At 36.7% G+C, this 26173-nt stretch overlaps 2 protein-coding genes across 2 annotated transcripts in view; both read right to left on the reverse strand.

Annotated features, from left to right (window-relative positions):
- Positions 1-8499: 8499 nt before the first annotated feature.
- On the reverse strand, positions 8500-13031 carry LOC105042918 (nucleolar GTP-binding protein 1). The gene is given in 4 exon segments (XM_019849808.2): positions 8500-9124; positions 9339-10904; positions 10906-11403; positions 12892-13031. Coding segments are annotated over 2 exon segments (2028 nt in total). The 5' UTR covers positions 11370-11403; positions 12892-13031; the 3' UTR covers positions 8500-9124; positions 9339-9340.
- A 5905-nt stretch (positions 13032-18936) lies between these two features.
- Positions 18937-26173, reverse strand: part of LOC140857468 (uncharacterized) — a 23817-nt gene continuing 16580 nt past the window's right edge. The window contains 2 exon segments of the mRNA XM_073256370.1: positions 18937-19343; positions 20736-20875. Of these exon segments, the coding sequence (XP_073112471.1) occupies positions 19112-19343; positions 20736-20875 (372 nt within the window). The 3' untranslated portion in view covers positions 18937-19111.

A 26173-nucleotide genomic window follows, 5' to 3' on the forward strand; every position in this document is an offset into this window, starting at 1 on the left:
ATGTATCTAAAGGTGCCAACTAGTTTATCTGATATGCTTCCCCACTGCTCATGATCTCACTGAATCTTAATAGACCTTGGCCATTTTCTAAGGCATGTAGCTTATAAGCAAAACAAAGTGGAAAAAGTTCATCTGTAATATCTTAAGCAAAGTACTGCAATAGCTTTTTATATTTATTATTTTTTTTAGCAAACATTATAATGACCAGCCACAACTTTCATGATACTAAAAGAAAGAAGTCCAAGAGACTGCATTATGAGATAAAAGCCTCTAGGACTTGAAAACTGAGATGAAAAAAGTTGCTCCACTAGAATTGTCTCAAATTAAAGCTTGCCTACATTCTAACTCAAAGCTTCTTTATGCAGATGAGCCTTTACATAATTTATCAAAAGCCATATATTCCTGATATCATTTAAAATTATCGGTATATATGTAAGTATAAACTGTGTAGAATGTTCTTATATATTAATTATTTTGGGAATTTGGAATTTTTTGGTCTACAAAATTAAGAAAGAAAAGCACCTTAAACAGTAAATTCCAACATTTGGCCTTTGTTGGCCCTTCAGTTGGTAGAATTTAATTAATATGATACTCTAGATGACATCTCAAATATGTGGTTATAATAAAAATTCTTATGAACAAATATATCCATGTTAACCTGCTGCTAAAATTACTTATAAAAACCATTATAAATACTATTACTTGATGCATTTTTTCAACTACGATTAAAAAACTTTGTGTAAGTATATTATGTAAGTACAAATGTGCAATATACATGTATGTGTGTCTATATATCTTACATGACTAGTCACCTGCAATTCCATATACTGAAACCAATATAGCCATCAACCAAGAAACCATAGCATGTGCCATGACATAAATTATAATATGTACATACCATCTAGCACCTCTGTTATGCTTTTTGGGTAGTGATATTCCAGTATGCCAAACTACACAAATTAAAATTATTAAATTAGAAGAATACCACCAAAAAGAAGTTCAGGGAAAGGAGAGTGGAGGATATGATTAGAGTAGAATGGCCAGCTTTTTGTTCTGCATATATGGTTGTCTGCCTGAAGACTTGAAAGAGAACTGGGATTAAAGAAAGCAAGGGCGTGGGGTTATGCATGGTTTGCTGTCACTCATCTTCCATTCCATTCACTTTGTCCCCTGACCACTCCTCTTCAATCCCTTGTTTCGTTGGTGTTACTCCTAAGTGAGTGGAATGTGTCAGCTCATGATGACTCACCGCAGGAGACTCTTTTTTTAGTGCTCTCCCTTTTTCCATAATTGGATACTATAAAAATACATCACTTGTTGGACCAGATCCACCAGCTCAGCCGTGGACCAGTCCAACCAAAAAGCAACAAGCATGAACATGGATGAAAAAAAAAAAAAAAGACGCTAAAAAGAAAGCTGCAGAGCGTGCGTCCATGTTGCTTTTTGATCCAACTGATCCATCAGCTCAGTAATGAACCTGATTCAATTAAAATTTCTCTCATACAATTAGGGAAGGAAAAAAAAAAATTTTTTTTTTGTAAAAATTAGGATTTATTATATGAACTGACTGTCATTTTAGTTTCTATTAACGACAATTTAATTTTATCCCTTAATTTTGTGAAAGAAGTATAATGCTATGTTCAAATTTGTGAAAAAATAATATAATGCCGGAAGAAGTATAAATTTGTGAAAAGACAATCTTAACTATGTTCAAATTAAAGAATTATCTGTATAATGCTAGCTATGTGAGGACAAAATGTGAAATGGAAATTAAAGAAAAAAAGGGACTTTAGGCTGGGCATTAAGTTCTCTTTTACAGATGAATTCTCTCATGAACTGAATGCAAACAAGAATCATAAATTTGCCACATACCCTCTTCGTGTGAATTTTCTCCAATATTTAGGATTACCTTGTGCTCGTTTCATTTAGACTTTGGAGCGAATCAGTTTCTCACTAACAAATATAATATCATCATCCTCTTCATTATCATTAGTCCAAAGTTCATAATTGAAGCTTCATCATGTCACACATATCACATGTGTCTCAATATCCATCGATGGGTCCACTTGAATGTTTTGATCAGGTATCGGTTGGTTGCTAGCTGCAAGTGGGTTCCAGCAGATATGGATGCAAGACATGTTGGTCCAGCTAGTGGATATGGCATAACAACTTAGAGTGTAGCTACAAATGGATAAAGCTTCACAGAAGCAATCAAGACAAGGCCATTTGCCCTTTCCTTTTGCTTGTGTCTGTTTCGGTAGAAGGAATACGAGCACAGTCCTCCTGTGAGCCCACTAATTTCTGTGGTTCTGGTGGCTTAACCATGCCATCAAGCATCGAGATGGTCAGAGTGGGATCTTTTGTCTCGATATATGGAGATAGCCTAATGGCTAAAATGCTAGAGGTTAGATCCTATGCACAGTGTTATTTTGGACTGCAGTGGATTGTATGGCTCTGAATTGCTACCAAATTATCCAAAGGACGAGCAATAGCTATCCATCGCCGAGATAGGATATGATGTGGTGGCTATCTAGTGCTGCTGTACAGTCCTATAAGAGGATCCTGATTCAAAATAGTAGACTTTTGGAATGAAGTAGAGCATTTTATCTTGTTAGAATCATTTTTGCAGCAAGAAAAAGGATAATTTGATAGAGCTGAACTCATCAAAAGAGGCAAAGGCCAATGAGGAGTCTTCGATGGGAGGCATTTCCATAGATGATATGATTTGTCCATTTCTTGATGTGGTGACAAGTTGAATCAAAACTTGTAGTTAGGATGTTAATTCTGCAGCAAATTGTAATGAAGTTTCCATGGACAAGGATGTTCCATTTCTTAAAGTAACCAAGCTAATTAGACAGGGAAAAAATATTTGTAATCTTCAAATTGTCATGCTAGTTGGAATTGATTAGTGAACATTGCAATAAGCATGATTAGTGATTACACTTGACTAGTGAGCTCGAGACAATTAATGTATAATGGAAACATACGATAGATTAAACCAGATTAAGGCACAATAGATGCACTCCACCCTTCATTTGGAGGTGATCGTGATTTGATCTTTGAGTACTTCAGCTTTCCTTGGTTGATGCTCAGGTTCAAGATCATGTCATGGTATTTTTACATCCACTGGATACTTAGGTTTTTGTTCAGGTTAAGCACTAGCAAAATACATTATTTTTGTTTTCTAGACATTTCTTGATTGTAGATTACATTCAATAGTCTGGATCTTTAAAATGGATAGCTTTCCATTGATTTCAAAGTATATATAATCCAACTCATACATAAATGTAGCATTATTCAGAATTATGCCAATAGCCCAAGGACATGGATGCAAAAGTCCCTAATTTAAATTAACCATACCCAAAAATACTCGATATTTATGAAGTTCTCATCATAGTCAAAATATTTCAAAACCATCTCGTGATATGGAACAATTATTTTTTTGACAAATATAGTGAGAATGTCACCATCCTGGGTCAAACTTGAGGCATCTTCACTTTAAACAAAAATGGGTGCCAACTCATGGATTTTAGCATCCTCGTGATGGCTTAGTTGCTCATCACGATCCACTTTGAATTCATCCATGAACGTTGTTCCCTTACCACCCATCACCCTTTATGATTTTAACAACACTCCCATTCCCTAGAAGCCAAAAAATAATTGGGACATGATCTATTGCTTGGTTGGAATTTTCTTAGGCCAGCAGAATCTTAGAGGATTATGGACCACGGCAGGAGCCACTTTAGTGCAGGAAGTCACTCTCTTGGCCACTCAGTGGAGTCATCACTCTATTGGTCCTGCTTTTGCCAAGCCATGCCATGCATATTTTTTAAATATGAGGTTGTATTGATCTAGGTCATGTTGAGAGGAAGCGTGGAGACACTTGTGGCTCAAGGGACAAGTGCTTAAGAATCACCTCCCTTTACATCATAAGAAAAAGGACAAATGCTTAAGAATCCAAAGTGGCTTTGATATATCATAATGAGTTCATACTGGTCAAACTAGAGTCCAGGGAATGTTTGGAGCATATGATAGCATCTTATTGTTATGGATGATCATGTAGTTAACCCTACTTCCAAACATAGCCTATGTGACCAACCCATTAAACCACAAAAATAATTAGTGAGCTTCTTTTCTTGTTTCCTTTTTGGTGGTGATGGTAAAACCATTAATATGCTATGGAAGGTTAGTAGCAAATATTACTTCCAAGCTATGCTAGGTCTAAATAGTGTTAAATGGTAGTTGAACCAAATCTTAACAATCATTTCCAAATTGCACTAAATTTGTGTCAAACTTCATAAAGTAGTAATTATTGGCTCTGATACTGCTTATTAAGGAGTCAGAAAGTTGTAACATCAGAAGAATTTGATATCCATGTTGGAATCCAATTCAACTTAAAAGTTTAAGCTATTATATTTTGGGCTCAATCAGCTATGTATCAATCCTTCTAATTCCCACTACTTATTCCATATAAGACTAAACCTTATACTTGGTCCTAAATTAAATACAACTTCTGTACATGCATGCATTCTAAGATAAGTTGCTCTTTCCTCATTTAAACATTAGACTTTTCATTATCGCTCGATTAAACTTCTAGCGGAAGAAATAATATCTTGAAAAAAAAAAAAAAAAAAGCTAGAAAAACATGGGGATCACTCTATAGGAGAATTTGGGCTTAAATCTTTAGTTTGCTTGTTTCTTGTTTCTCAAGGATTTAATATACAGGTAATTCTAGTAAAAGTACTCCCATGATTGTGATGTGAGGGCAATATCTCGTCCTAGGTTTGTAGATAGATTGTCTGATTGGCCCATGAAACAACAAAAGCAGATCAACCAATTAAGTATCATTAACAGTATAAACAACAGAGGCTTCCTATTGTTTCTTTGTATTTGAAGCATTTGCTGGTTGCCTTATTCTAGATTAAATAGTGATAGCCAAATTAGAAGTTGACTGCTTTCAGGCATATCTCTGAATTAAAAGCCAACACTCCACTTTGAGATTAGAGCAATGACCATGTGTCCAAAAGATAAATATGAATAGGTCCATTCGGTTTTTAATTTTCACTCCATATTGTTTCTCTTTGGGAGAGTAAGAAAAGAACAAGCAAAGTAACTAAAGATTTAGGTGCGTACCTACCTATCCGTAAATAATCTAAACTATTTATAAACGCCTGCTCACCCGGACTCATAGCATAGAAATGGCAGACGAGATCCAAATTATCCATAAAATATTTCTTGCACTCGAATCATCCAACACATTCCAACCATCATATCTCGAAATATAACAATGTTTTAACGCTACGTAAAAATGGGAGCAATTTACAGTTTTTAAATTTCCATAATCTCTATTTATGTCCATTAAATCTATCTCAATGCACTTGTAATTCTAAGCTGCTAAATTCCTCACCATTTTTCAGTCCACTAATTCTAACCTTTTCCTACCCACCATGAATATTATGTGACCTTTCACTCATAATATCCATCTTCTTGAAATTTAATTGATTAATTCTAGTTTTAGAAATTTGTAACTAATTAAAGCATTGTTTGTCTAAAATTTTGCCAACTATTGCGATCAAGGGCTCGTGGCTCAGGCAGATCGATCTTCGCTCCCACATACGTAAGGGATTGTCCGCTTTAATCTCTGGCCGCTATAGCACAGGACTTCACGATTTTGCTCTTCAAAAGATACTTCATGGGAGAGAAGATTCCATCCCATATAAGTCAAAGTCATCATTTACTCACAATTCTAATGATGCCCTTCCTCTCACACCATAATAGCAACTATAAATATTTGCATGCGTAGTATATAACCAATATAGGCAAAGTGTTTGCTTATGGGTATACCACTGCAAAACAAATTTTATCGGATCTCTCTGAAGAGACATCCAACAACCGAGTTATCTCAATAACAGAGAGTGCAAAATTGACATCCAACAACCTAGAGCTAGCAGTGTACAGGTGCTGGGTTTCTGCTCTTTTGCTCTAGATCTGTAACTATTCAGGAGTTTTAGTAGCTATGTTAAGAAGTTTAGAGCATTGTCTCGGATGTTCCGCTCAAAGGAGATCATGATAAGATTGCCCACCTGAAGTCTATATCAATGTTGTTTGTTTTTGACACTAGTTAGAAGAACTCTTTTCTAACTTCCGTCAAGTCTTCTGGTTTGTTTCGAGAGCTGGAGTTTCCCTCGGTTTCTCATAATCTTTCATATCCGAATAAAAGAGGTGGGCTCGTCCTCCCATTTTCACATCACAAAACCAATGCGCAACAAATGGACCAAAATTTTATTGCTGTGCCTAGATTGAGCTTATTCATAAATTTTGGATATGTTCCTTTATGTGTCTGAATAATGATTTAAGCATTAAATTAGTGGAAGGCAGCCATCTGCTAATAACTAGATGGTCCGGAGTTTGAATCTTGAGGAGTGTTGTTTCTCTAGATTTCACCTCAAGTAAAGCTTCAGACAAGCCCAACCACTTGCATATGGGTGGGATCTCCTACCAGCATCTCTTTTTTTTTTTTCATTTTTCCCGGTCAGTAGGGATTGCCTTAAGGGAGGAGGTCACAGCATTCACCCAGAAAGACATCCACGAAGCCCGTTTGTGAGGTTGCTTGTCCCAATATTAACAGACCTTCTCCAGTAACGTGGGGACTGTCACCATACAAGGAAAAGACTAGCTAGTCCTGTGGGTTAGGACCTCACTGAGATAAGCTTATTTATGATCTCTATAAGGGTATCGACCAACCAACTTTGTTGCTAATGGGTCGGTCACCAACAAAAAAGGGGAAAAAAATGTTGGCAATGGGTCCAAAGTGGCCAGTGAAAGGCTACACCCCATATGACATTATAGCAAACAACATGGGCTACCTATTTGGTGAAAAAGCAACATACTGTTTATCTGGTGAGCCAATGCCCCACAAACTAGCGATGGATATGGCATTGAATTGAATTCGGACCGGGTTGACAATCTCTATACCTAACCAAGCAGAAGCCAATTATCAAAAGTGTGTTTGATGCGGGCCAAGAAACCTTTGACCTGAATCTGATTAGAATAGGGCCGAAACAAACCAACCTGAAACAAACTGATTTCAAAATGGGTATGTATTGAAGAAGTTGGTTACCTTGTAGTGGCCTAGATAAACAATATACAGTCTAGAACTTTACAAGCATGTATGATGGATGAAGATCCAATATTAGCTCCTAACACAATTCTGTGGCATTGCCTGTTAAATTTAGTGGGCCTAGATTAGGCAATTCTCACAAATACGCTCAATTACCAGGGACTGTTGGAGATTGGTGAACTACACGGGATATGTGGTGTGATGTGCATTGGCCAATCTTAGAGCGCCATGTCAACAAGAGATCAGAACCGGGAAAGGAAATCTCAGCATTTTATTTTCTATTGGATGATATACTATTTGGCATACCATTACATAAAAACAAAAGATAGATATTGTGGCGTACTAGTCTAAGAAATTAAGTAGAGCTCATGGATCCACAACATGAGAAACTATGCAGAATGTAACTCCAAATCTGTTTATATGCTTCAAATGTAAGTTGGTGACTTGCATAGTTTAGCAGGCGTGTGACGCTCAACTTTAGGTTGCGGATTAACCACCCACAGCGTCCCTCAAAGAAAAGGATCTGAAAAAGATAAAATATTTGGAATATCTGCCACTAGATTTTTTCGCAAAGCTTCCACCATTACATCCTCTAAACAGTCTTTGTTACTTCCCACCGATCATTACTGTTGATTGGTTGCCCATCCACGCGGACGGTGGCTGCCAGATAGGTCATATTGGACTCTCCAATTACTTCAAGAATTACAAAGGGCCCAAGGTTAATTTTTTATCCTTGCCCAGTGCTCACGGCTCATTTCCAGTCCTACATCTCTAGAAGGACCACCATCAAAATTTTTACTAGCGGATTGCTGGCAGTCAAACATTAGTAAGGCAATAAAACTCACCCTGCACCATCCAAGATCTCATTCAAGGATGGCAAAATTTCGTCCATAAGCAAAAAGAAGCATGCAGTAGTGTTATCGGACAGCTTTTGATCACATTCTAGGGATCTTTAAACTGGAATTCAGAAGGCAGGCGAGCAATCATTGATAGAGCAGTGCTACCATAAAATAGAAATCTTGAAAGAACTGTATTGCTAAAGCAATCCCCTTGGATCCTAAAATACAAAGCCATGAATCGCTAGGGGATCCAAAACTTACTGTGCCTAGATTCAGAACCAGTGAGACTGGTTGCCAAGCGTTAATCCAGCCAAAAACTTTTGCTTGAATTGTGAGATTGTAGATTGCAGGAAGGCAATGTCTCATCAACTGCAATCCCGGCATCTCATACCCTTTTGGTGGGTAACCATTTCCAGAGCCCTGGTCCCTGAAACACACCTTGCCTTCTGGCCATGCAGAACCATTCCTACTGGTTATGCTACAGTAATTGGGAGTTGAAAAATCTAGAAGCAAGTAGAAAGAACTTTTGAACACATCAGCTTAAAGAAGTAATAGGATGGAACTGATACCACCATTTTATTCATTGTTGAGTTGTTTCCCAAGAAAAATGTCAATTAATAGATAAAACCTTCTCCTTCTTCTTTTTTTTTTTTTTTTGGTTGCTTCAGTGATAACATCACAACAATCCAGAAAGAATCAAGAAAGCAGGATATCAAAATCCTCGATTTTACACCATAATAGAAAAGGCCAACTGCAAACGAGTGTAAGGTATCTGTCTGCAAAAGCCACCAATACTCAAAACATATATCACTATGAACATGCTAACCAGACTGACAATCTACATCGACCATCATAATGATAACCGACTGTTTTAACTTTGATTAAAACCTTCCATTCAAGTAAAAGATCTAGACAGTAACCTTGATATAAAGGAGTCATAAGACGAAGTACCAGAGAGCAAGCATCATGATTGTTTTTCCTTTTGAAAAAGAAAAGAAGACAAAAAAGAAAGCATCCACTCTACAATCTTTGGATGCTAAAAAACCCACCTCAACCGCATCAAAGAGTCCCTTAAATATAGATATTGTCCTCCAGAATCAGTAAACACACTCATTTTGCTTTGTAACAGGATTCTACGTTGCAAAATTGCAATGGAAATGAGCACCTGCAAATAACAAAGCTTTTGCTTAACAAGAATAATAAAAAAATGACTTTCCATCGTAATATAACAGATGCATGCAGGTACAATTGTTAATAGGCAGGGTTTAGACAGGCAAAGCTCAAATCGATTGGCTTGACCAAAATTAGTTCATCCAGCCCTACCAACTAGAACCCCTACAAACAGGAAATCAGAGATTTGATTTAAATCATTTGCATACCTCTACCGCCTGCTAGTCTTTCCAATTGAACGTTTCCCAGAGAATAAATGCTTCGGCTTCAAGTTAGGAATGACTCTATCAGCCTCTCCCCAGCGAGCAGCCTTATTCCTGATCTTCACAGATTTCTTTGCTATCTTAGGTGCCTTCAGTTTCTGAGAAGAGTTCCTGAATCCTTCTCCAGGTGTGACTTCACCAGGTGGTTGTGATTTTGACCTTGACTTGGACCTTGATCTCGACCTTGTCCGCAGTTTCTTGCTGGATTGTTCACCATCAATGTCCATAGCATCTCCATCTTCACCTTCTCTAGCCAGTGACCTCTCACGTTTTCGACCTCTTCTAGAGACAGATCTGCACCGAGCACGATTAGTAGCTGCAGTGGGGTCCAACCCCAAAGCAGACAACTGCCTTCCCATTCTCTCAGATGTGAATTTCCTGTCTTTGTCAAATTTTCTTGGCAGTACAGGACGGCTCTCAGCAGTGCTCTTCTTCATTCTATGCTCCTGGATTAGCAAACTCTTCTTCTTTCTAATTTCAGCCAAAGCTTCTAGCTCCTCAGGGGTCAGCTCTTTCCCATCAATCTCAAAATATTTTTCCTCTGCCTCTGCTTCTAGCTGAAACCCCTCTTCTTCCCCTTCCAACTCTTCCAACCTCTGTAAAATATCTGGATCGACAAAATCATACACATTGTGCCCATCCAAAATCTCTGGCATTATGTCCTCCTTCCACTCATCATTAGCCAAAATATAATGCTTCCTTAGGTTAGCAGAATAAACACCAGCTCCACCATTCTCATTTTCCAGATCTTTCTCAAGCTTCCGCTTTTCCTTCTCCACATTAGCCTTTGCCCTGGCTTCCAAGACAGCCTGAGGAATACAAGGAGGCCGCTCTCTAGTGTCACGAGGCTTTGGAATTGCAACATGAAACCGATTCAGACAATCATTGATCTTTTTTGATTTCATCTTCATCTCTACCCTCTGATTCAGAAGCCTCTCACAGGCAGCATTCTTCACAGCTATTACCCCATCATCAGTCAAAGCACTCATAGTCAGAAAGACACTCTCATCATTAGGCTCATCACCCTGGGCTATCACAGTTTGACTTGCCTCAGCCTTCATCTCCATTACCAACTTAATGTCATCATCAGAAAGCCCTTCCAGAGGCTGCAGATCAATCTTATTGCAAACAATAATTAGTGGTTTATTCATGAACAATGCCTTAATGCTGTGGAAGAGTGCTGCCTGCTGGGCAATGCTATATCCACAGGAGCCCGAAATGTCCAAGAAGAACAGAACAGCAGCCCTTATATGTGCCAATGCCGTGATGCTGCACATCTCTATAATGTTTCTGTCCTCAAATGGTCGGTCAAGAATCCCAGGAGTGTCAATCACTTGGTAAGGAAGATACTTGTAATATGTGTGACCAACAAATAAGGACTTGGTTGTGAAGGCATACGGCTGGACATCCACATCAGCCCTGGTGATCTTATTTACAAAAGAGCTCTTTCCAACATTCGGGAACCCACAGATCAGAACGGTACGAGCATTGGGGTCAATAGAGGGGAGCCTGACGTATTTGCTCCAAGTAAGCCAAGCTTGGATCGATGCGCTTTATAACGGTGCACATGCGACCAAGAGCAGCAACCTTCAAGCACTTGCATCGGTACAATGAGTCCCCATACTTAAGCAACCTTACATAGTCTTTTGCAATCCTCGTAATGATGTTTCTAGCAGTGTTGACCTGGCCTACGGCAAGCTTGTAATGATCCGTGTTGTAGAGGACATGGAGGAGATCACCATAGAATGGGTGGATGTCATCCAGCCGAGGGAACTCATTAATGATGGTAGAGAGCTTCTCATGGAAGTTCTGCTGGGTGAACTTCACCTTCCGCATGTAGAAGCTGCGTAGGCGGGAGATCGCATACCTCTTATGGACTACTGTTGGAGTCTGGCGCTGAGTGCGGGAAAGGATAATGTCAATGAAGTCTTTCCCAGATGGCACAACCGTGATGTTCTTGAAGTTGTATTGAACCATCTTATCAATACTTATCCAGAAACCTGGATTACCCCTGAAATTGAATTTCAGTTGAGAATTTAATAGACAGAAGAAAAATTTCTGAAGAAAGAAATAAAGAAACTGAAATACCTTTGATAAATTAAGATTCATGAAAGTCCTAGCTCTAGGTGATTAAGAAGGTGAGATAAATTGCTATATCTATATGTCCCTTGAGCAATATGAGGAAAATATAAGCATAAACAGTGAGACCAGTCTGTCAAATTCATGTTAATTGTGCATATCTTATGTGTGAGTATGTTGTGCTTTGCCAACTATCCTAGCTAATAGTTGAATCCTCCAGAAATTCACAACAGAAGCTTTGAACTTTAGGCATAAATAGAGAACAATAATATAGTATAATCATCATTCTTCTTGATTAGTAGTTGATTACTGTAAACAAATCATAACAAAAATGTGTTTCACGTTAGATTTCACAACACCATCCATATAAATGTTAAGATATTGTGGTATCTGAGATATATAATGTGTATCATAATATATTATAATATGATTTTTGGCAGACATATGACACTAATTTTGCATGACGATGCTCAACCAAAAGGTCTCTGTGTGGGCTGAATGTAGAATGGTAATCATGTTCCAAGATGCCGCCAACATTGGTCCTTCCAAAGGTGAGAGCCAAGGATCAAACTAACGACCTACCAAAAAAAATTGAAGTAAATATTTTCCAAGAAAAAAATTACAAAGTTTGAGAAAATACGGTCGGATATAACTCCAATAACACTTTTGCCGCATTTAATATTTTTTTTTAACTGCTTCTCTGTGTGATGACAAAAGTTTGCAACTCTGCTGATACTTTAGTAGTATAAACAACGACGGCTTCTCCGTTTTTCTCTAATTAAGATCATCAAAATAAAGATTTGAGCTATTATAGTTTTGGCCAAACCTCATACATAGCAAGTTCTTTTATGCCGAAGTACGGGAAAGTAAAAGAAAATCAGATGGGAGTATTCACCAACAATGCGAGAGAATCAGAACATAAACCAGAAGGTTTTCCTATCCGATTCAGCCAACATTTGACTTGCATCCATGAGTTTTCAAACCATGGCAAGAATGAGATAATAAAGCGTATTCAATGCATCAACTCAGTACAAGAAAAATCCTATTTCAACAGTGAAAAATCTCATAATCATACAAATTGAAAGCATACGCAGAGAGAGATGGATCCCAGATCACGAAATATCTCGAAAATAATAACAACATGAATCAATTCCATTTTTCTTCTACAGATCAGTCATGAGGAGCTCGCTTCCAATAGAATAATTTACAGGGCTTAATCATAACCCCCACCATCAAGAATTATTTACCAATTTCAACCAGAAATCTCTCTAAAACAAAAAAAGAAAACTTTGTTGGGTAAAGCTAATGGTATGATTTCCTTATCGAGCAAGAAAGCAACGCATCAAGATCACAAATGAACACTAGCAGGAAAAAATTACACATCGATCATTCACCTGCAAGGGAAGGAGGGACGGGATACCTCGGCTCGCAGTTGGCGCCAAACTGCGGAGTTACTTGGGGTTAGGGTTTTGGATTCGATAACCCAAGGAGTTTACCCGGAACTCGCCCCTAACCTCCTCAACGTACCACGCTAAGGCCGTTTATATAAATTCCGGGAAATCGGTAGCCCAAGTAGACCTCGTTTACCGCTGATGCTTATTTAAACGGTTCTGATCTATTTATTATTTCATACTTTTTTTTTTTTATCAAAACTGATTATTCAGGCAAGCTTAAAATGAATGCACAAAAAAATCAGAAAGCAAAACATCCCTAAAGAGCCTAAGCACCACCCCTCAATAGTCCATAAGAAATCTGAAGCATACTCCACAACTTAGGTTGCCATCCAATCGGATGCCATATTGCCTTATCCGAATATATGTTTAAATATAAGTCCTGTGCATCTAAAAAGCAAGATCGAGATGTTTCATAGTAGAGGATGGATAACGGCTCCCTACATATGCCCTTATATAACCATGACACCATCATAGTTGAGTCGTCCTTAATAATAATATGGTTCACTCTCAATACTTGCCAAGCATACACGATCTCTATCCAAACTGTAGGAAGCTCTGCTCCAGAAATTGTGGGCTCAAATAAGTGACAATTAAGGATGTAAATGAGTTGATCTACTCGTAAGCTACTCAAGATCGAGTAGCAAAATATTCGGCTAGAAAGCTCACGAGCCTACTCAAATATATATATATTTTTAATAATATTATATATATATATTAATATATATATTATTAATAAACTAAGGTTTGATTTTGAGCTCGAAATTAGGCTCGATTTGGAGCTCGAAATTGAGCTTGAATATGACTTGATTGATATTTGAATCAAATCAAGTCGATTTCAAGTTTTGTCCATTTTTTATCGAGCCAAACTCGAACTAAGGATATTAAGACTCAATTAATCTCGAACCGAGTTTTAAATCTGAGTATTTTAGTCGAGTCGAGCTCGAGTTTCCAACTACTTGACTCAATTGCACCCCTAGTGACAACCACCCGCTACCATCAATTTGGAGTCGGGCTCTCGAATCACGAAACCAACACTATTGCTCCTGTCTCTAATGCTCCCATCAAAATTGATCTTAAAATATCCTGAAGGTGGGGGCTTGCAAACTATGAATACTCATCAGATCGCTACACGAGTAGGGTGGGAGTCCTAGTTCTTTGAAGGCCTAAAGATCACATCAATTAGTTCCAATACCAAAATTAAGGCTCTCTCCAAGATAAACCTCATTGGGCACCTCCTGGACTTGAAGACTATATTGTTCCTAGCCAACTAGATATATTGGGCGATGTAGGCTGCTCGGAAGGTAATATCGCTGGATGCATCACCCCTGGCTCTCCACCTCAAGAGATCAAGAAAGGCCTCGGTCGGATCCTTAGTTTGAACAATCCGATGATACAGACCCGCTAAGAACCATAGCCATTTAGCTGATGGGCACAAAAAGAGAGTGTACCCGAAGAACCATACCCACCTTCCAAAGAAAAAGGCTCACCCTCGAGTGTACTCGAAGCCTCCAAATCCAGCCACCATTTAGATGCCTAGTGGGTTCCAATTGGTACAAATGGTAAAGGTCAGCTGTGACAGGTCTCCGGGTGCTAGAGCTAGGATCCTTAGACCATAATGTTCGGGCTACGGTGAAAAGAGATCGCTAGGAATATCACACGCCCTCCCAATTATTCTCCAAAGAAACCAGACATCACTACTGGGTCACATTCTCTGTCGTCGATATAGAGAAGCTCACATAATCTTATTGAGTCAGTCACTTCAAAGCTAACAATGGTCAGCCATCGGGTCAATGTCATGTTTGCAATCCAAGAATTGGAAAGGATATTGACGGAGCGACTGTCTCCAACCAATCACCTCATCTAAGGAATCACGTTAGGGGCCCATACGCAGATCTCCCTCCACAAGATAGAGACCCTCCAACTGACTTGAATCTCACCGCCTGCCGACCAAGGACCACATATCTGCCATCATAGTGCTCCACATGGACTCAGGATGAAGAAAAAACCTAATAGCAAGCCGAGCGATTAAAGTGTCTAGTCTCGTGACCAAAGACTGGATGCTCAGGCCACCCTCTCTTAACAACTGGCACACCATATCCCAAGCCACAAGATATTGAATCGGCAATCCTCATATATTATAAAGACATGGGCCCTAGCCGCCTCAGCCGGTTTAACCGGCTACTTAGAGTCACCTATATATGGACTGGGCGACAGTGTTAATATAAAGAGTATAAATCTGAGCTGGGCCAGGCTCAGCGGGGCTTTAAGACTTAATCCCAAATGCAACCCATTTAACAGGCAGGCTTATTCTCCACATTTGGCCAACGCCGATGGCCTATTGAAAACACTTCAGGCTTGATTTGGCAGGCGGGCTGTCCAGCTCGTGAACAGGGTCTACCGGCTAACAAACAACAATGGATTTGCAAGAGCACATGTCCGGATGTTAAGCTCCCTATCAACTACAAAAAAGATTTATGCAGATTCTCCTATTGAAATTGTTACAGGAGATGCATGATATAATCTCTGACATAAAAACAATGGGGAAAAAACTTCCATGCTCAGCGATTCACATTTTCTCTTAGTAGAAATTTTAGGTCCTTTTTAGTATTTAAGATACGTATCCTATCCCTTATTTTAATATATTAACAACTTCGCGCATGCAATGTATATTGGACGAAAGAGAGAACCGAGAGAGAAAAATAAGTAATAGAGTTGGATCTTCCCAATAGCTTACACTGGAATCAAAACTAGAGATGAGTCTATTTGGGAGTTCCATGAAATGATGCAATTTGACTTAGAAGGGAAGGAAAAAGCACATGCAATATTGACATGAGCAAATTAGTAGGATATTTAAGATATTTTAAGATAATAGAAAGAATATTCTCCATGTAAAAAATGATAAATGAAATTAAAAAAAAAAAAAAAAAAAACTCTATTCTTTGATTTCAAGAGATATGGTGAGGCGGTGACTATATTTAGGCCAATGGTTAAGAGATGTGATTGGATTAAATACAAATTTGCTGGCGTCACCACACGCCGTTCTCGGCCTACCATTTGAGATCAGTCTATCTTTTGAGCTATTTTCTTAATCCTTTTCTATTTAATCTTCTCTCCTCTTGTTTATTATAGGAAAAATACCAAGTTCTACAATTTAGAAATGCTCTACAAACTTACAATCAAAATTATATTTAGATAATAACCTGAATATAATTTGGATTTTACGTTTCCAGAGCATTCTTAAATTAAGCATATCAAAAGACTTAAATAGGACCTAATATTATTCTTGCAACAATCAAGAAAGGAAAAGATTAGACAAACATAGGGTTTAAAAATAGCCTATGAAAGGCAACATACTGTTTATCTGGTGAACCAGTGTCCCACAACCAGCTGGTTATGCATTGAATTAAGATGAATTAGTCAAATACCTCTAACTCTAACTGAACATATTACAATTGGGTCCAAATAAACCAATACAAATTCAGCGTGATTATTCTGGGTGTACAAATTAGGGATGGCGTATGAATGGCATCGGGCCAGATCAAGTAGGGATGAGGGTCAGATTAGATCAGAAAATAAGAGAGATTTGATTAGATCGGATCGGATCAAATAAAGAACTCATCAAAAAAAAAAAAAATTTAAATTAAGATTATATCAGATTAGATTCAAAATGAGGCATATCATTATTTGCACTCGACTTGAATCCATTTCTGTTATTTTATCTAGAACCCATATTCATCTCGAATCAGATTGGATATCCAATAGGTCGGCTACAATTGTCATTCATAGTATAGATACGGCCAGGAATCGTTCAACCTGTAGCTAATCTGGTTATAATTAGCTCAAATCAGGGGACCGAACCCAAGTTGATTATGAAATAATCCTATTCGAATAGTCTCACAAGGACAAGTAGAAGTGAAGAATCCTACTGCCAAGACTTGGTCACATCGATGTAGCCTAATTGTAGTTGGGTCGGAGACATCATCGGCAGCTAGGCATACATAGGTTCGAGTACAAGTTGCATTGGTTCTATGCCGCCAACCAAAGTCGCTCTCATATGCAACATGTATGATTTGGTGTCTAAAGCCAAGATAAGGATGAATAACTTAAGGCATAACGTGTCTCTTTTTCCAACAGGTCTAACACTGATGGGTCCTGGATTAGAGTTACTGATCCATTTTCCACCCACAGAGCCCATCCTATGGCTAATGAATAATATATTATGCAGTACCATAGCCTAAAAAGAGCATACAAATGATAATCCCATCAGATGGGGATAGCTTTGCGAGGGTGGAGAAAGTAGAGCTGTGTACAATATCAACTTCAACAAGGTGGACCAGCCATATTGCCATTATTTTTCTGAAAGAATAAATTGTAATGCATTTGTCAACTTCAAAGTTGGAACGCAACATTTTTTTCAGGTTATGTTAAGCATATTTTGCATCTTTTGTGAGCTTTTGTTTGCAAATTATAGACTGAAACTAAACACTGACCAGCCCAGAGACATCATCAGATGATCCAAACGGGCTCAGAATAGGCAATATCTTATTTTTGTTTTTTTTGGTAAACAGATGAATCATCGGCTATGTATTAATGAAATAACAAATGAGTAACAGAGTACAGCTAATTACATATGAGTATAACAAAAAAAAAAAAAAAAAACTTCGTGCATAGAAACAGAAGCAGGAAGAGATGGATAGGAGTAACACTAGAGAGACACCAGCAGTGAAAGTGATAGAAGGTTCAGCAGAATTACAAAAACACGGGTCACATGGCATTAAGCAAGCAAGAGATGATACAGTAATGCGTTGAAGATGGGAACAGCACTGTGAAGAAGAACGCCAGTAGTCAGTTTGAGCCCTGTTAAAATATAGGATGCTGCTTATAGAGAGTATCAAGCTTAGATGATGTTCTTGAAAGAAGCAAGAAGAATGATGCATAATCATCCATGGGCCAGAGTGCAGCAAACATCAAGTATAAGATGGTCCCGAGACTTCCTGTAGGAACCTTGTTATAGAAACATACATAAAAGCTGGAGATTTGAAACAGTAAAGCAAATATCTGTAAAATACAATGCAAGAAGGCCCAAATAGCCTGCTGTCAAAGGGAATATCATGCATAAAACAAATAGAAGCTGAAGGAACTCTAGGATGAGTGGCAACCTGATAGCCCTCCAGGATGCTGAGAACATGAGATCCAGTTGCAGCTGAAGTGAAAGATGAAGTAATTGGACGTATAGGCTTTATGAATGCTAAGTTTATCATGAGGAATTGCATATGATACAGCTGTTTCAAGCAGCTGTCCAACACAGCTACATGGTAGACATTGAGACTAAGAAGCTCCAAATACATCTGCGTAGCCAGGAGAAGAAGGTGTAGAGCTCCCAAATCCACAGTTGATAGTTAATAAAGAGACCCAGTAAACCGCTCTGAGTCCATTTAATCCAGCACGAAGCGTACCCCTTTTTTAAAAGCAACAGGTAAGCACAAAATAGACAAACACAGCGAGAGATGTGTAGAGCCGAGAGTCCTGTAATTGAAGTATGTCAATAATGACTGTGCACGCAACCTCCAGATTTGTGTCCTCTTCCTAATTACATATCTCCTTCCACTTATTTACTCCAGAAAGCTTACTCTTACCACCAACTGTTGCATGCGTGTTAGGCAAACCAAAAGCCACCTTTGCTTACCGATGAATATGTGGAGCCCCGAAGTTACCGAGCTTTCAAAAGCCTTATTTACCGCTCAGATTCCAACTTGTTGGATAGGCCTTGGAAGAATTACTCTGGTTTCAGTCATGCATCTCTGCAAAATCTAAAAGTTTTGCAACAAGAAGGCCTTATATAAGATCCGTGAGAACCAACCAGGCATTCTGATCTCCATATATATTTCCAACGAACAGTCCTACTAGATAAGGAGGTTAATCCATATATACAGTCTCTTATGGACTCGATTCAGAAATGTGATAAACTCGGTGGATAAGCTATATACTTCTCTAATTCCTCAATGCCATCATAAGTTAGACACCATGATGCTTGCTTACATTATATAAAATTTTCATACAAGACATTACCGAAAAAATGGTAATTGACCAAGGTTATGAATGACATAGCAATAAATTTATACAAGTGAAAGAAAGAAAACTACGTGTCCTTGTGGAAGGAAAAGTGACCTGGTGAGGCCTTCCAGTTCAGGAGAACCACCTCTTCTCCTTTTTCATAGATTTGAGCTTCATAACTAGTTCTTCACGCTGAGCCTCCACCTCAGCATACTGGAGGCTCATTTGGAGGTATCGTTCTTGCATATCCTTTAACTCTGCCTCTAAGGATGATATCTTGTCATTGTCACTGATCTTTGTGTCATTATTGCTTGTAGTTTTGTTAAGAACTTCAGTTTGATTTTTTCCCTCATCATCGATAAATCTACAAAAAAAAATATGACATAGGAAAAGTAATGGGTAAATGGGCCTTACTCTTATCAAATTTGATACCTCGTGCTGTTAATTGTGGAGAACAATGCCTAGAGACCTCCAGTTCTAATGATAGGGTAACAAACAACGCCTACATGTGTAGATATCATCATTAAGGTGGAAAAGTTGATAAATCATATAAAGATTTTTCAAACATCAACGACTAAGTATTCAAATGACATTCTTCAGGAATACCATGTGCGTATCTTGTTGTCCTTATGATTTGGAGCAAAGCAATTGTTAGAGCTGTTCAAAAATGGCTAAAAACTACATATACTGTTCGTTGCAAATCCTATGAATGCTGACTCAAAAACATGTGATCCACAGGTCGAGACTCCAAAATCTTCCCTATCCTTTTTCATAAATCCCAGGGTAAGGAAAGTGAAGCAGCACAATCTAAGCAGGAATTGCAAGTGCATCCTGAACTAGTAACAGAATAAGCACAAAACCTTAAAGCTAGCAATGTCAACTTCTCACTAGTATGTGTTATGTTTAAAGAATGTCACATGTTGCCTCATGTTTTATATGTGGTGAATCTCAATGGAAAAAGCTGGACAAGGATTTCATCATATGGCAGCTTGCTATGATTAGTAATCAAGACTAATAGCATCCAGAACTTTTGTTTATTTCAGCATCCTTTCATTAAATTATCCTATGAAATTGCCTAGAACTTGTCTTTTCACTAGAAGACCATCATAAGCTGAAAACTGGAAGGTGAATAAAGGGATCTACCCTGACTCTTTACCTAAAGTGTCACAACAAGAGGCACGGAAACCTTCCCAAAGCTCATCATTCTCTAAATAAATTTCGCATTTCACATTTCAATATTCATTTTTGCAAGCAAGAAATTCAATGACCCTTTTTGCATGCACGATTGACTTCTCAATCAGTAAGAATGTTGAGTGATGTTGCTAGTTTTGTGCATATTTTCTGTTTGCAAGGCATTTTGTTGATAGATCACGAGCAGCACAAATGTTTATTTTCCATAAGGCATTCGTTTGGAGAACAAGCTACCTTAATTCTAATGGGACTTGGAGGTTGATTCATGCAAAAGTTAAGATTACCATGATATGAAATGGCAAACGTTGTGAGACCTGTCCTATAGTTAGCTGCCATGCTACAATGTATTCTATTGCAATTGTCTAAAAGGGAACGACAATTTGGCATATAATTAATAATAGCTAATTGAGACTTACATTTTTCCCTGAGTTTCCTATATGGTTTATTTCTAAAATCTATGGTCAATTATATAATTTATGTTAATTGATATAAAAGGTCTTAATGAAAACAAATTTTCTTAACAAGGCTATGGAACATAAACAAATATAAATATGAATCCTATTACCTCTGAAGTTGCACTTTATACATGTTATTTGTTTCCAAAGCTTCAGCAAGCTTATGTTCAAGTAAGTGGACTTTCGATTCAAGGTCCACTTCTTTGCTGACTTGTGGCGTTTCTGTATGATCCTGAAGCTCATTTTCCCCCTAAAGCACCCAAGAAAAAAAGCCAAAAACATAATTATTTAAATCTGAAAGACATCAAATAACATTAAGACAATAAAAAAGGAGCAGATGTTTTCCTACCATTGCTCTTTGAGATAGTTAGTTTATAATACAAATTTTACATGTTCATTGGACAACAATCTGGAAACCCAAAAAGGCACTGAAGTTGAAGAAAGAAGTAGCAGATGGAATCTTATTCAATATTCATTACCGAAGGCATGAATGAATATTACAATCAAAATAGTTGAATATAAGCCATGAAAAAGAAATTAAGCATTTGTGATATATGATATCCTTGAGTGAGTTACATTAGAACTTTTGCCATTTAAGGATACCCTCGGGTCAAGCTCGAAATATATAAATAACAAAGCTATGAAATTAAATCCATCACTTGTGGAAGAATAAAATCTATTAGTACATGGATTTGAAACTGAAACATAAAGGCATGGCAACTAAATGCTTACTCGCAAATTTGGATGCTATATGATGCTAGTGTCCTAGAGTACTAGAAGAATATGAAATATCATCTGTAATGGAACATTGGCGTAGTGCCAGCTAACTTCAACACAGGAAACAAAGTCCTACAGATTTTGTGTGTGTCCAAGAGTAAGATAGAAAAAGAGCCAAAATGAGAAAGATTATCATGTTGCAGTCATATTTGCCAGTATGCATAGACTAATGAATTACATGTGATTTGCATGCTATTCTTTTTGGGTATTTGTCATACACCTATATTGATAGTACTACGAAGATTATAACACCACTTCATTAATCTATTGATGAAGAAGATGTTTGTATCCTCTTTCATCGCTAGATCTTTTAAGTAGCGTTTGGTGATCCAAATGGGATCACCGAGGTGATCTAACATCACCACTAATTCGAATCCTGTGGTGATCTAATCACCAATGATTTAAGACCACTGCATTTGTTAGGCTATGATCTAGTGATTAAAGATCCTTAAATACCCACAAGTAACTTGTTTGGTATTCTATAGGAATCCAAGATCATCGATTATATAATACCAAAATTATCCATAATATATTCCATAAAAATATATTTATTAACCATATACAATATATTATAAATAAAATATTTTTATATTTATTAATATATTAATAATTAATAGATTCTATAAAAATATATTAATTGTTATTATAGAATTAATATTTTTATTTATACTTATAATATATTATTTACTAATACAAATATTTTTTGATTAGAAAAATAATGCAAATAGAAGTAATATATTAAATTTTTATTATATAAATATAATGTATAATAAGATATTTTTATTTTAATTTATTATCATTGAATCATAATATGACAATAATATGATTAACCATATATTATAATGTAATATATATCCTAAATATAATATATAATATCACACATAATATAATATCATATATATAATATTGATATAATATATTAACGGTATATTGATATACCGATTTTTTTGGATAGACTGAGGGGTATTTTTGTCCTTATATTTTAGCCCAAGATCACTATCTGGAGATGATCTTGGATTTCGACCTCGAGGATAGAATCCCATCACTAGGTTCAGGGGTGATGTGAGGAATGGGGGTGATTCGAAATCACCACCATATAGGATCACCATGGTGTAACTAAACACGGTGATTTCATCATCTCCATCCACATCACCTTTGATCATCTCAACTATTTGATGTAAAGGTTCCATCATACTAGTTTTGCATGTGAAGTCCCAGAATGCTTTTTAAATATTGCCAAAATCCAACATGAGACACTAAGACTGTTTGTTTGTGGGTAAAATGAGACCTCTTTGGTCCAACCACCAGCCAAATGCTCGAAAAGCAGCCATTCATTCTGAGGGTAAAGCAATAAGTCAATAGAGCTTTTTTATCTTTTCCAGTTAACTCAGAATAAACTATACTACACCTTGCATGTTGGTGTAATTTATTTGGGCATAAGGAGAGCTAGAGGCAAGCTAATCCATATACTCCATGTTAACCTATTCTTTGTATGATTTCCTAAAGGAGTCCCAAAAAATCCCCTATTTCTCTTACCTCAACCAGGGATAAGTGAGTGGAATTGGATTTTTCAATAATAGTTCGACACTTGGCAATTCCCTTGACATACGAATAGGTGGAAGCCATCCTCCTTGATTTTGTTTCATATAATTTGAAAGCAATTATGGTGCTTAGTCCATCAAACCACCTAGTCGAAAAAACCTAGTTCAAATCTCACTTCCATTAGTGCATTGTTTAACATATGAAAAATGTGAATTTGAGAACACATGCAGGTGAGTTTTTAGTTTGACAATGGGTGTGCATTGGAGAGGTCTAAGGTACTAAAGCAGGTGGAAGGACCCAAATCAATATCTTTATGGGACCTTTTATAGCGAGGCCTTGGGTTGTTACAGCAAAGGTCTTACATTTTGGTCATTTATTTTATTTCCAAATCATTTGATGTAGATATATGCTTTTGCATAAACACAATAATTATACTTATTATGCCCTAGTCATCCTACTCAATGTATGCTGATTTTTTTTCCTAATTTCTAATTTGCTATATAATTTCATAACTTGTAATTGAAACTATATTGATAAACTATGTCCATGCATGTGAACAATAGAAAATGTAACTAGATTACTGGAAAATCAATAATTTAATGAATTATATTAAAGATTATCATGCATGGAGGATGAAAGACTCTATTATTAGCATTGGTTAGATCAATGAACACAGATATTATTGGACAACAATGACCCTGTTTGTAAAATAGAAATCTAGTCTCACCTCAATGCCACGTCAAGTGCCTCGCAGGCTTGTAGATGTGTAATATCCCATCATGTAGATAGAGGAATATATATTGCATTGTGTGTATGTGTATGACACTTGAATATGAATATTTAAGTTGAATTGTTAACTGTCTTCTCATGTCCTTTCAGCCAAGATGCTTTGGAGACTAACATATAATATTTTCTTACTGGAATTTCGGTTTTAGCCAAGGTCTGAAAACTCAGAATTCAATTTTGATTTTGAGCAGGTCTTGGATGTTTTCAGCAATTTTGAAATTTCGCTCTAAGTTTCAAAGATTCGGTGAAAAATAAGAAAATTCAAAAAAAAAAAAAAAGGTAAAGAAAAAAAAGAAACAAAGGAATATGATTTACCAAAATTTTAGACTATTTTGTGTTACATAGGTCCTTAATTTTGTAGTTTTTGCAATTTTATGATGAGGTCAATATTGCATTTAGGTGAAATATATATGCTTATGTATGTCTAATTTGCTTCTTGAACATTAGTTGTTCAAAAATCTATTATATTATATATTTATATTTGAGTAAACTCATAAATATATTGAATTTGGGCTTGCTAAATATTTTTGTGGTTAAGTGGCTATTTAGTCAAATGCATGTATTTTTGTTCATCATAAAGTATTGTATTAAGGGTCTTTTTAGAGGCTTCAGCCCCTCAAGAGTTAAATTTATTATCTATCACCTCTTTTGAATAAAATTCTATTCAAGACCAGTTATATAGCCTGTCTACTTAAAATGAAGACGTGACCCCAATATAGCTGTAAAAATCAAAATAAAACTTAAAAAGGCATGCATGGCAAGTCAGTCAATTTTGGCAAAAATTAGGCAAAGTTGCAGAAAATAACTGGACCAAACCTGTCAGTTTGACTGCAATTGACCAAACTGCTGAAATTAATTAAAACCCAAAACTTCAGGTTAAAATTTCGGTCGATCTCAGCCAAAACCAAACTGTTTTGGCCAAAATGGACTGGTTTTGGCCAAAACTTAAATTTTCATTTTAACACAATTTAGACAAGAAAAGTTGTGAGCCTTTAAGATTTGAAATTTTAGTTTTAACACAATTTAGACAAAAAAAGTTGTCAGCCTTTAAGATTTGAGAAATATCTTAGCATTTAAAAGCCCAAGCATAAAAATTTGGAATTTGAACTGAAGCTGAGTAACAACTCTTTATGCTTAAGAGATTTGTAATTTTGAGTTATTTTATTAAACTCAAATAGGGAATAATTCCTAATTTACATGAATATCATGTAAGAAACTGTCTTCTTTTTCCATTTTCTTAAGATATTGCATGTACATGAGTTCGTATTTACTAATCTATCTGTTTGTTATTAGTTTGCGTGCCTCCAAATTGTTTCCACTTTCAAATGGTGGAAAACATCACAAAAAAAAGTTTAAAAGGCTTCGTAATTTATATTGCCCAATACTAACCCGGACTGGTCTAGGCCCCACTTATGTTAGTCAACTGGTCTGGGCTTGTATACATGAGCTTCAGATCCTTGTATTTTGATGTTGATTTATTTCGTATGGTTAACAAAGCCAAGATGAGAGTAGGATTAAGATAGATTTTCAGTAGATGGCTAATCCTTTTTGTCATCCCTAGCCGTCAACTTAAACAAAATATAGTTGCTTTGATATTAAATGAGGGGGATGGTTATCATACATTCAAGGCATATCTTAGTTATTACTAATGATAAATTACCTAGTAGGCCTTCCAATTCAAGAATTCACACCCCTTATCCTGATTTGCATTATCCAACATTATCAAAACAAGTTGTCACAAGATGAACATTTTCAATGAAGAGGCAAATTGTATATTTTAAATGATGGTGAAAAATATCCAGATCACTTGACACTTGGTCTAGCTTACAATAAGATACACAAATTGTAATGATTGGTTGGAAAGTCATTTTGGACTCATCATGAATTTGAATGAGGGCACAGTGATGTTCATTATACCATAGGAAGCTGTTTAGATATCCGTTTGGATATTGTTTTAATATATCCAAGAGTAACTCCAACAGGAGGCAAGTTGATTGAGATGAGAAAGCAAGTAGGAAGGAATTAGAATGCTCATAGACTCTAAAATTGTTGGATTTTATGAATACTAAAATCCATCTGCAAAGAAGCCTTAAATATCTATCATGAAAGAAAATTTGGATATGAATAATAGTTCAAGGTAAAAAAAAAGCATCACTTATTACAAAATCCTCCCAAAAGTGTTTTAAGAAAAATATTTTCTTTGATAACACAAAATATTAAATCAGGAATTCTGACTTTTCAGTTTAAATTTTCTATTGGGTTTTTTGCATATTACCCCTTATATTTTATCTTAACTATATACAAAGATCCATTTGTTCTCATTTACAAAGCGAGAAAACTAACCACAAATGATTTGCTAATAAAATCTTCTGTTAAGGGTTCATTACAAAAATTAACCGTAGCCTACGGTTAAAGCAACTATAGTTGGCAAATGATAGGATAG

The sequence above is a fragment of the Elaeis guineensis genome, chromosome 4 (assembly GCF_000442705.2).
Source record: "Elaeis guineensis isolate ETL-2024a chromosome 4, EG11, whole genome shotgun sequence".
NCBI lineage: Eukaryota > Viridiplantae > Streptophyta > Magnoliopsida > Arecales > Arecaceae > Elaeis > Elaeis guineensis.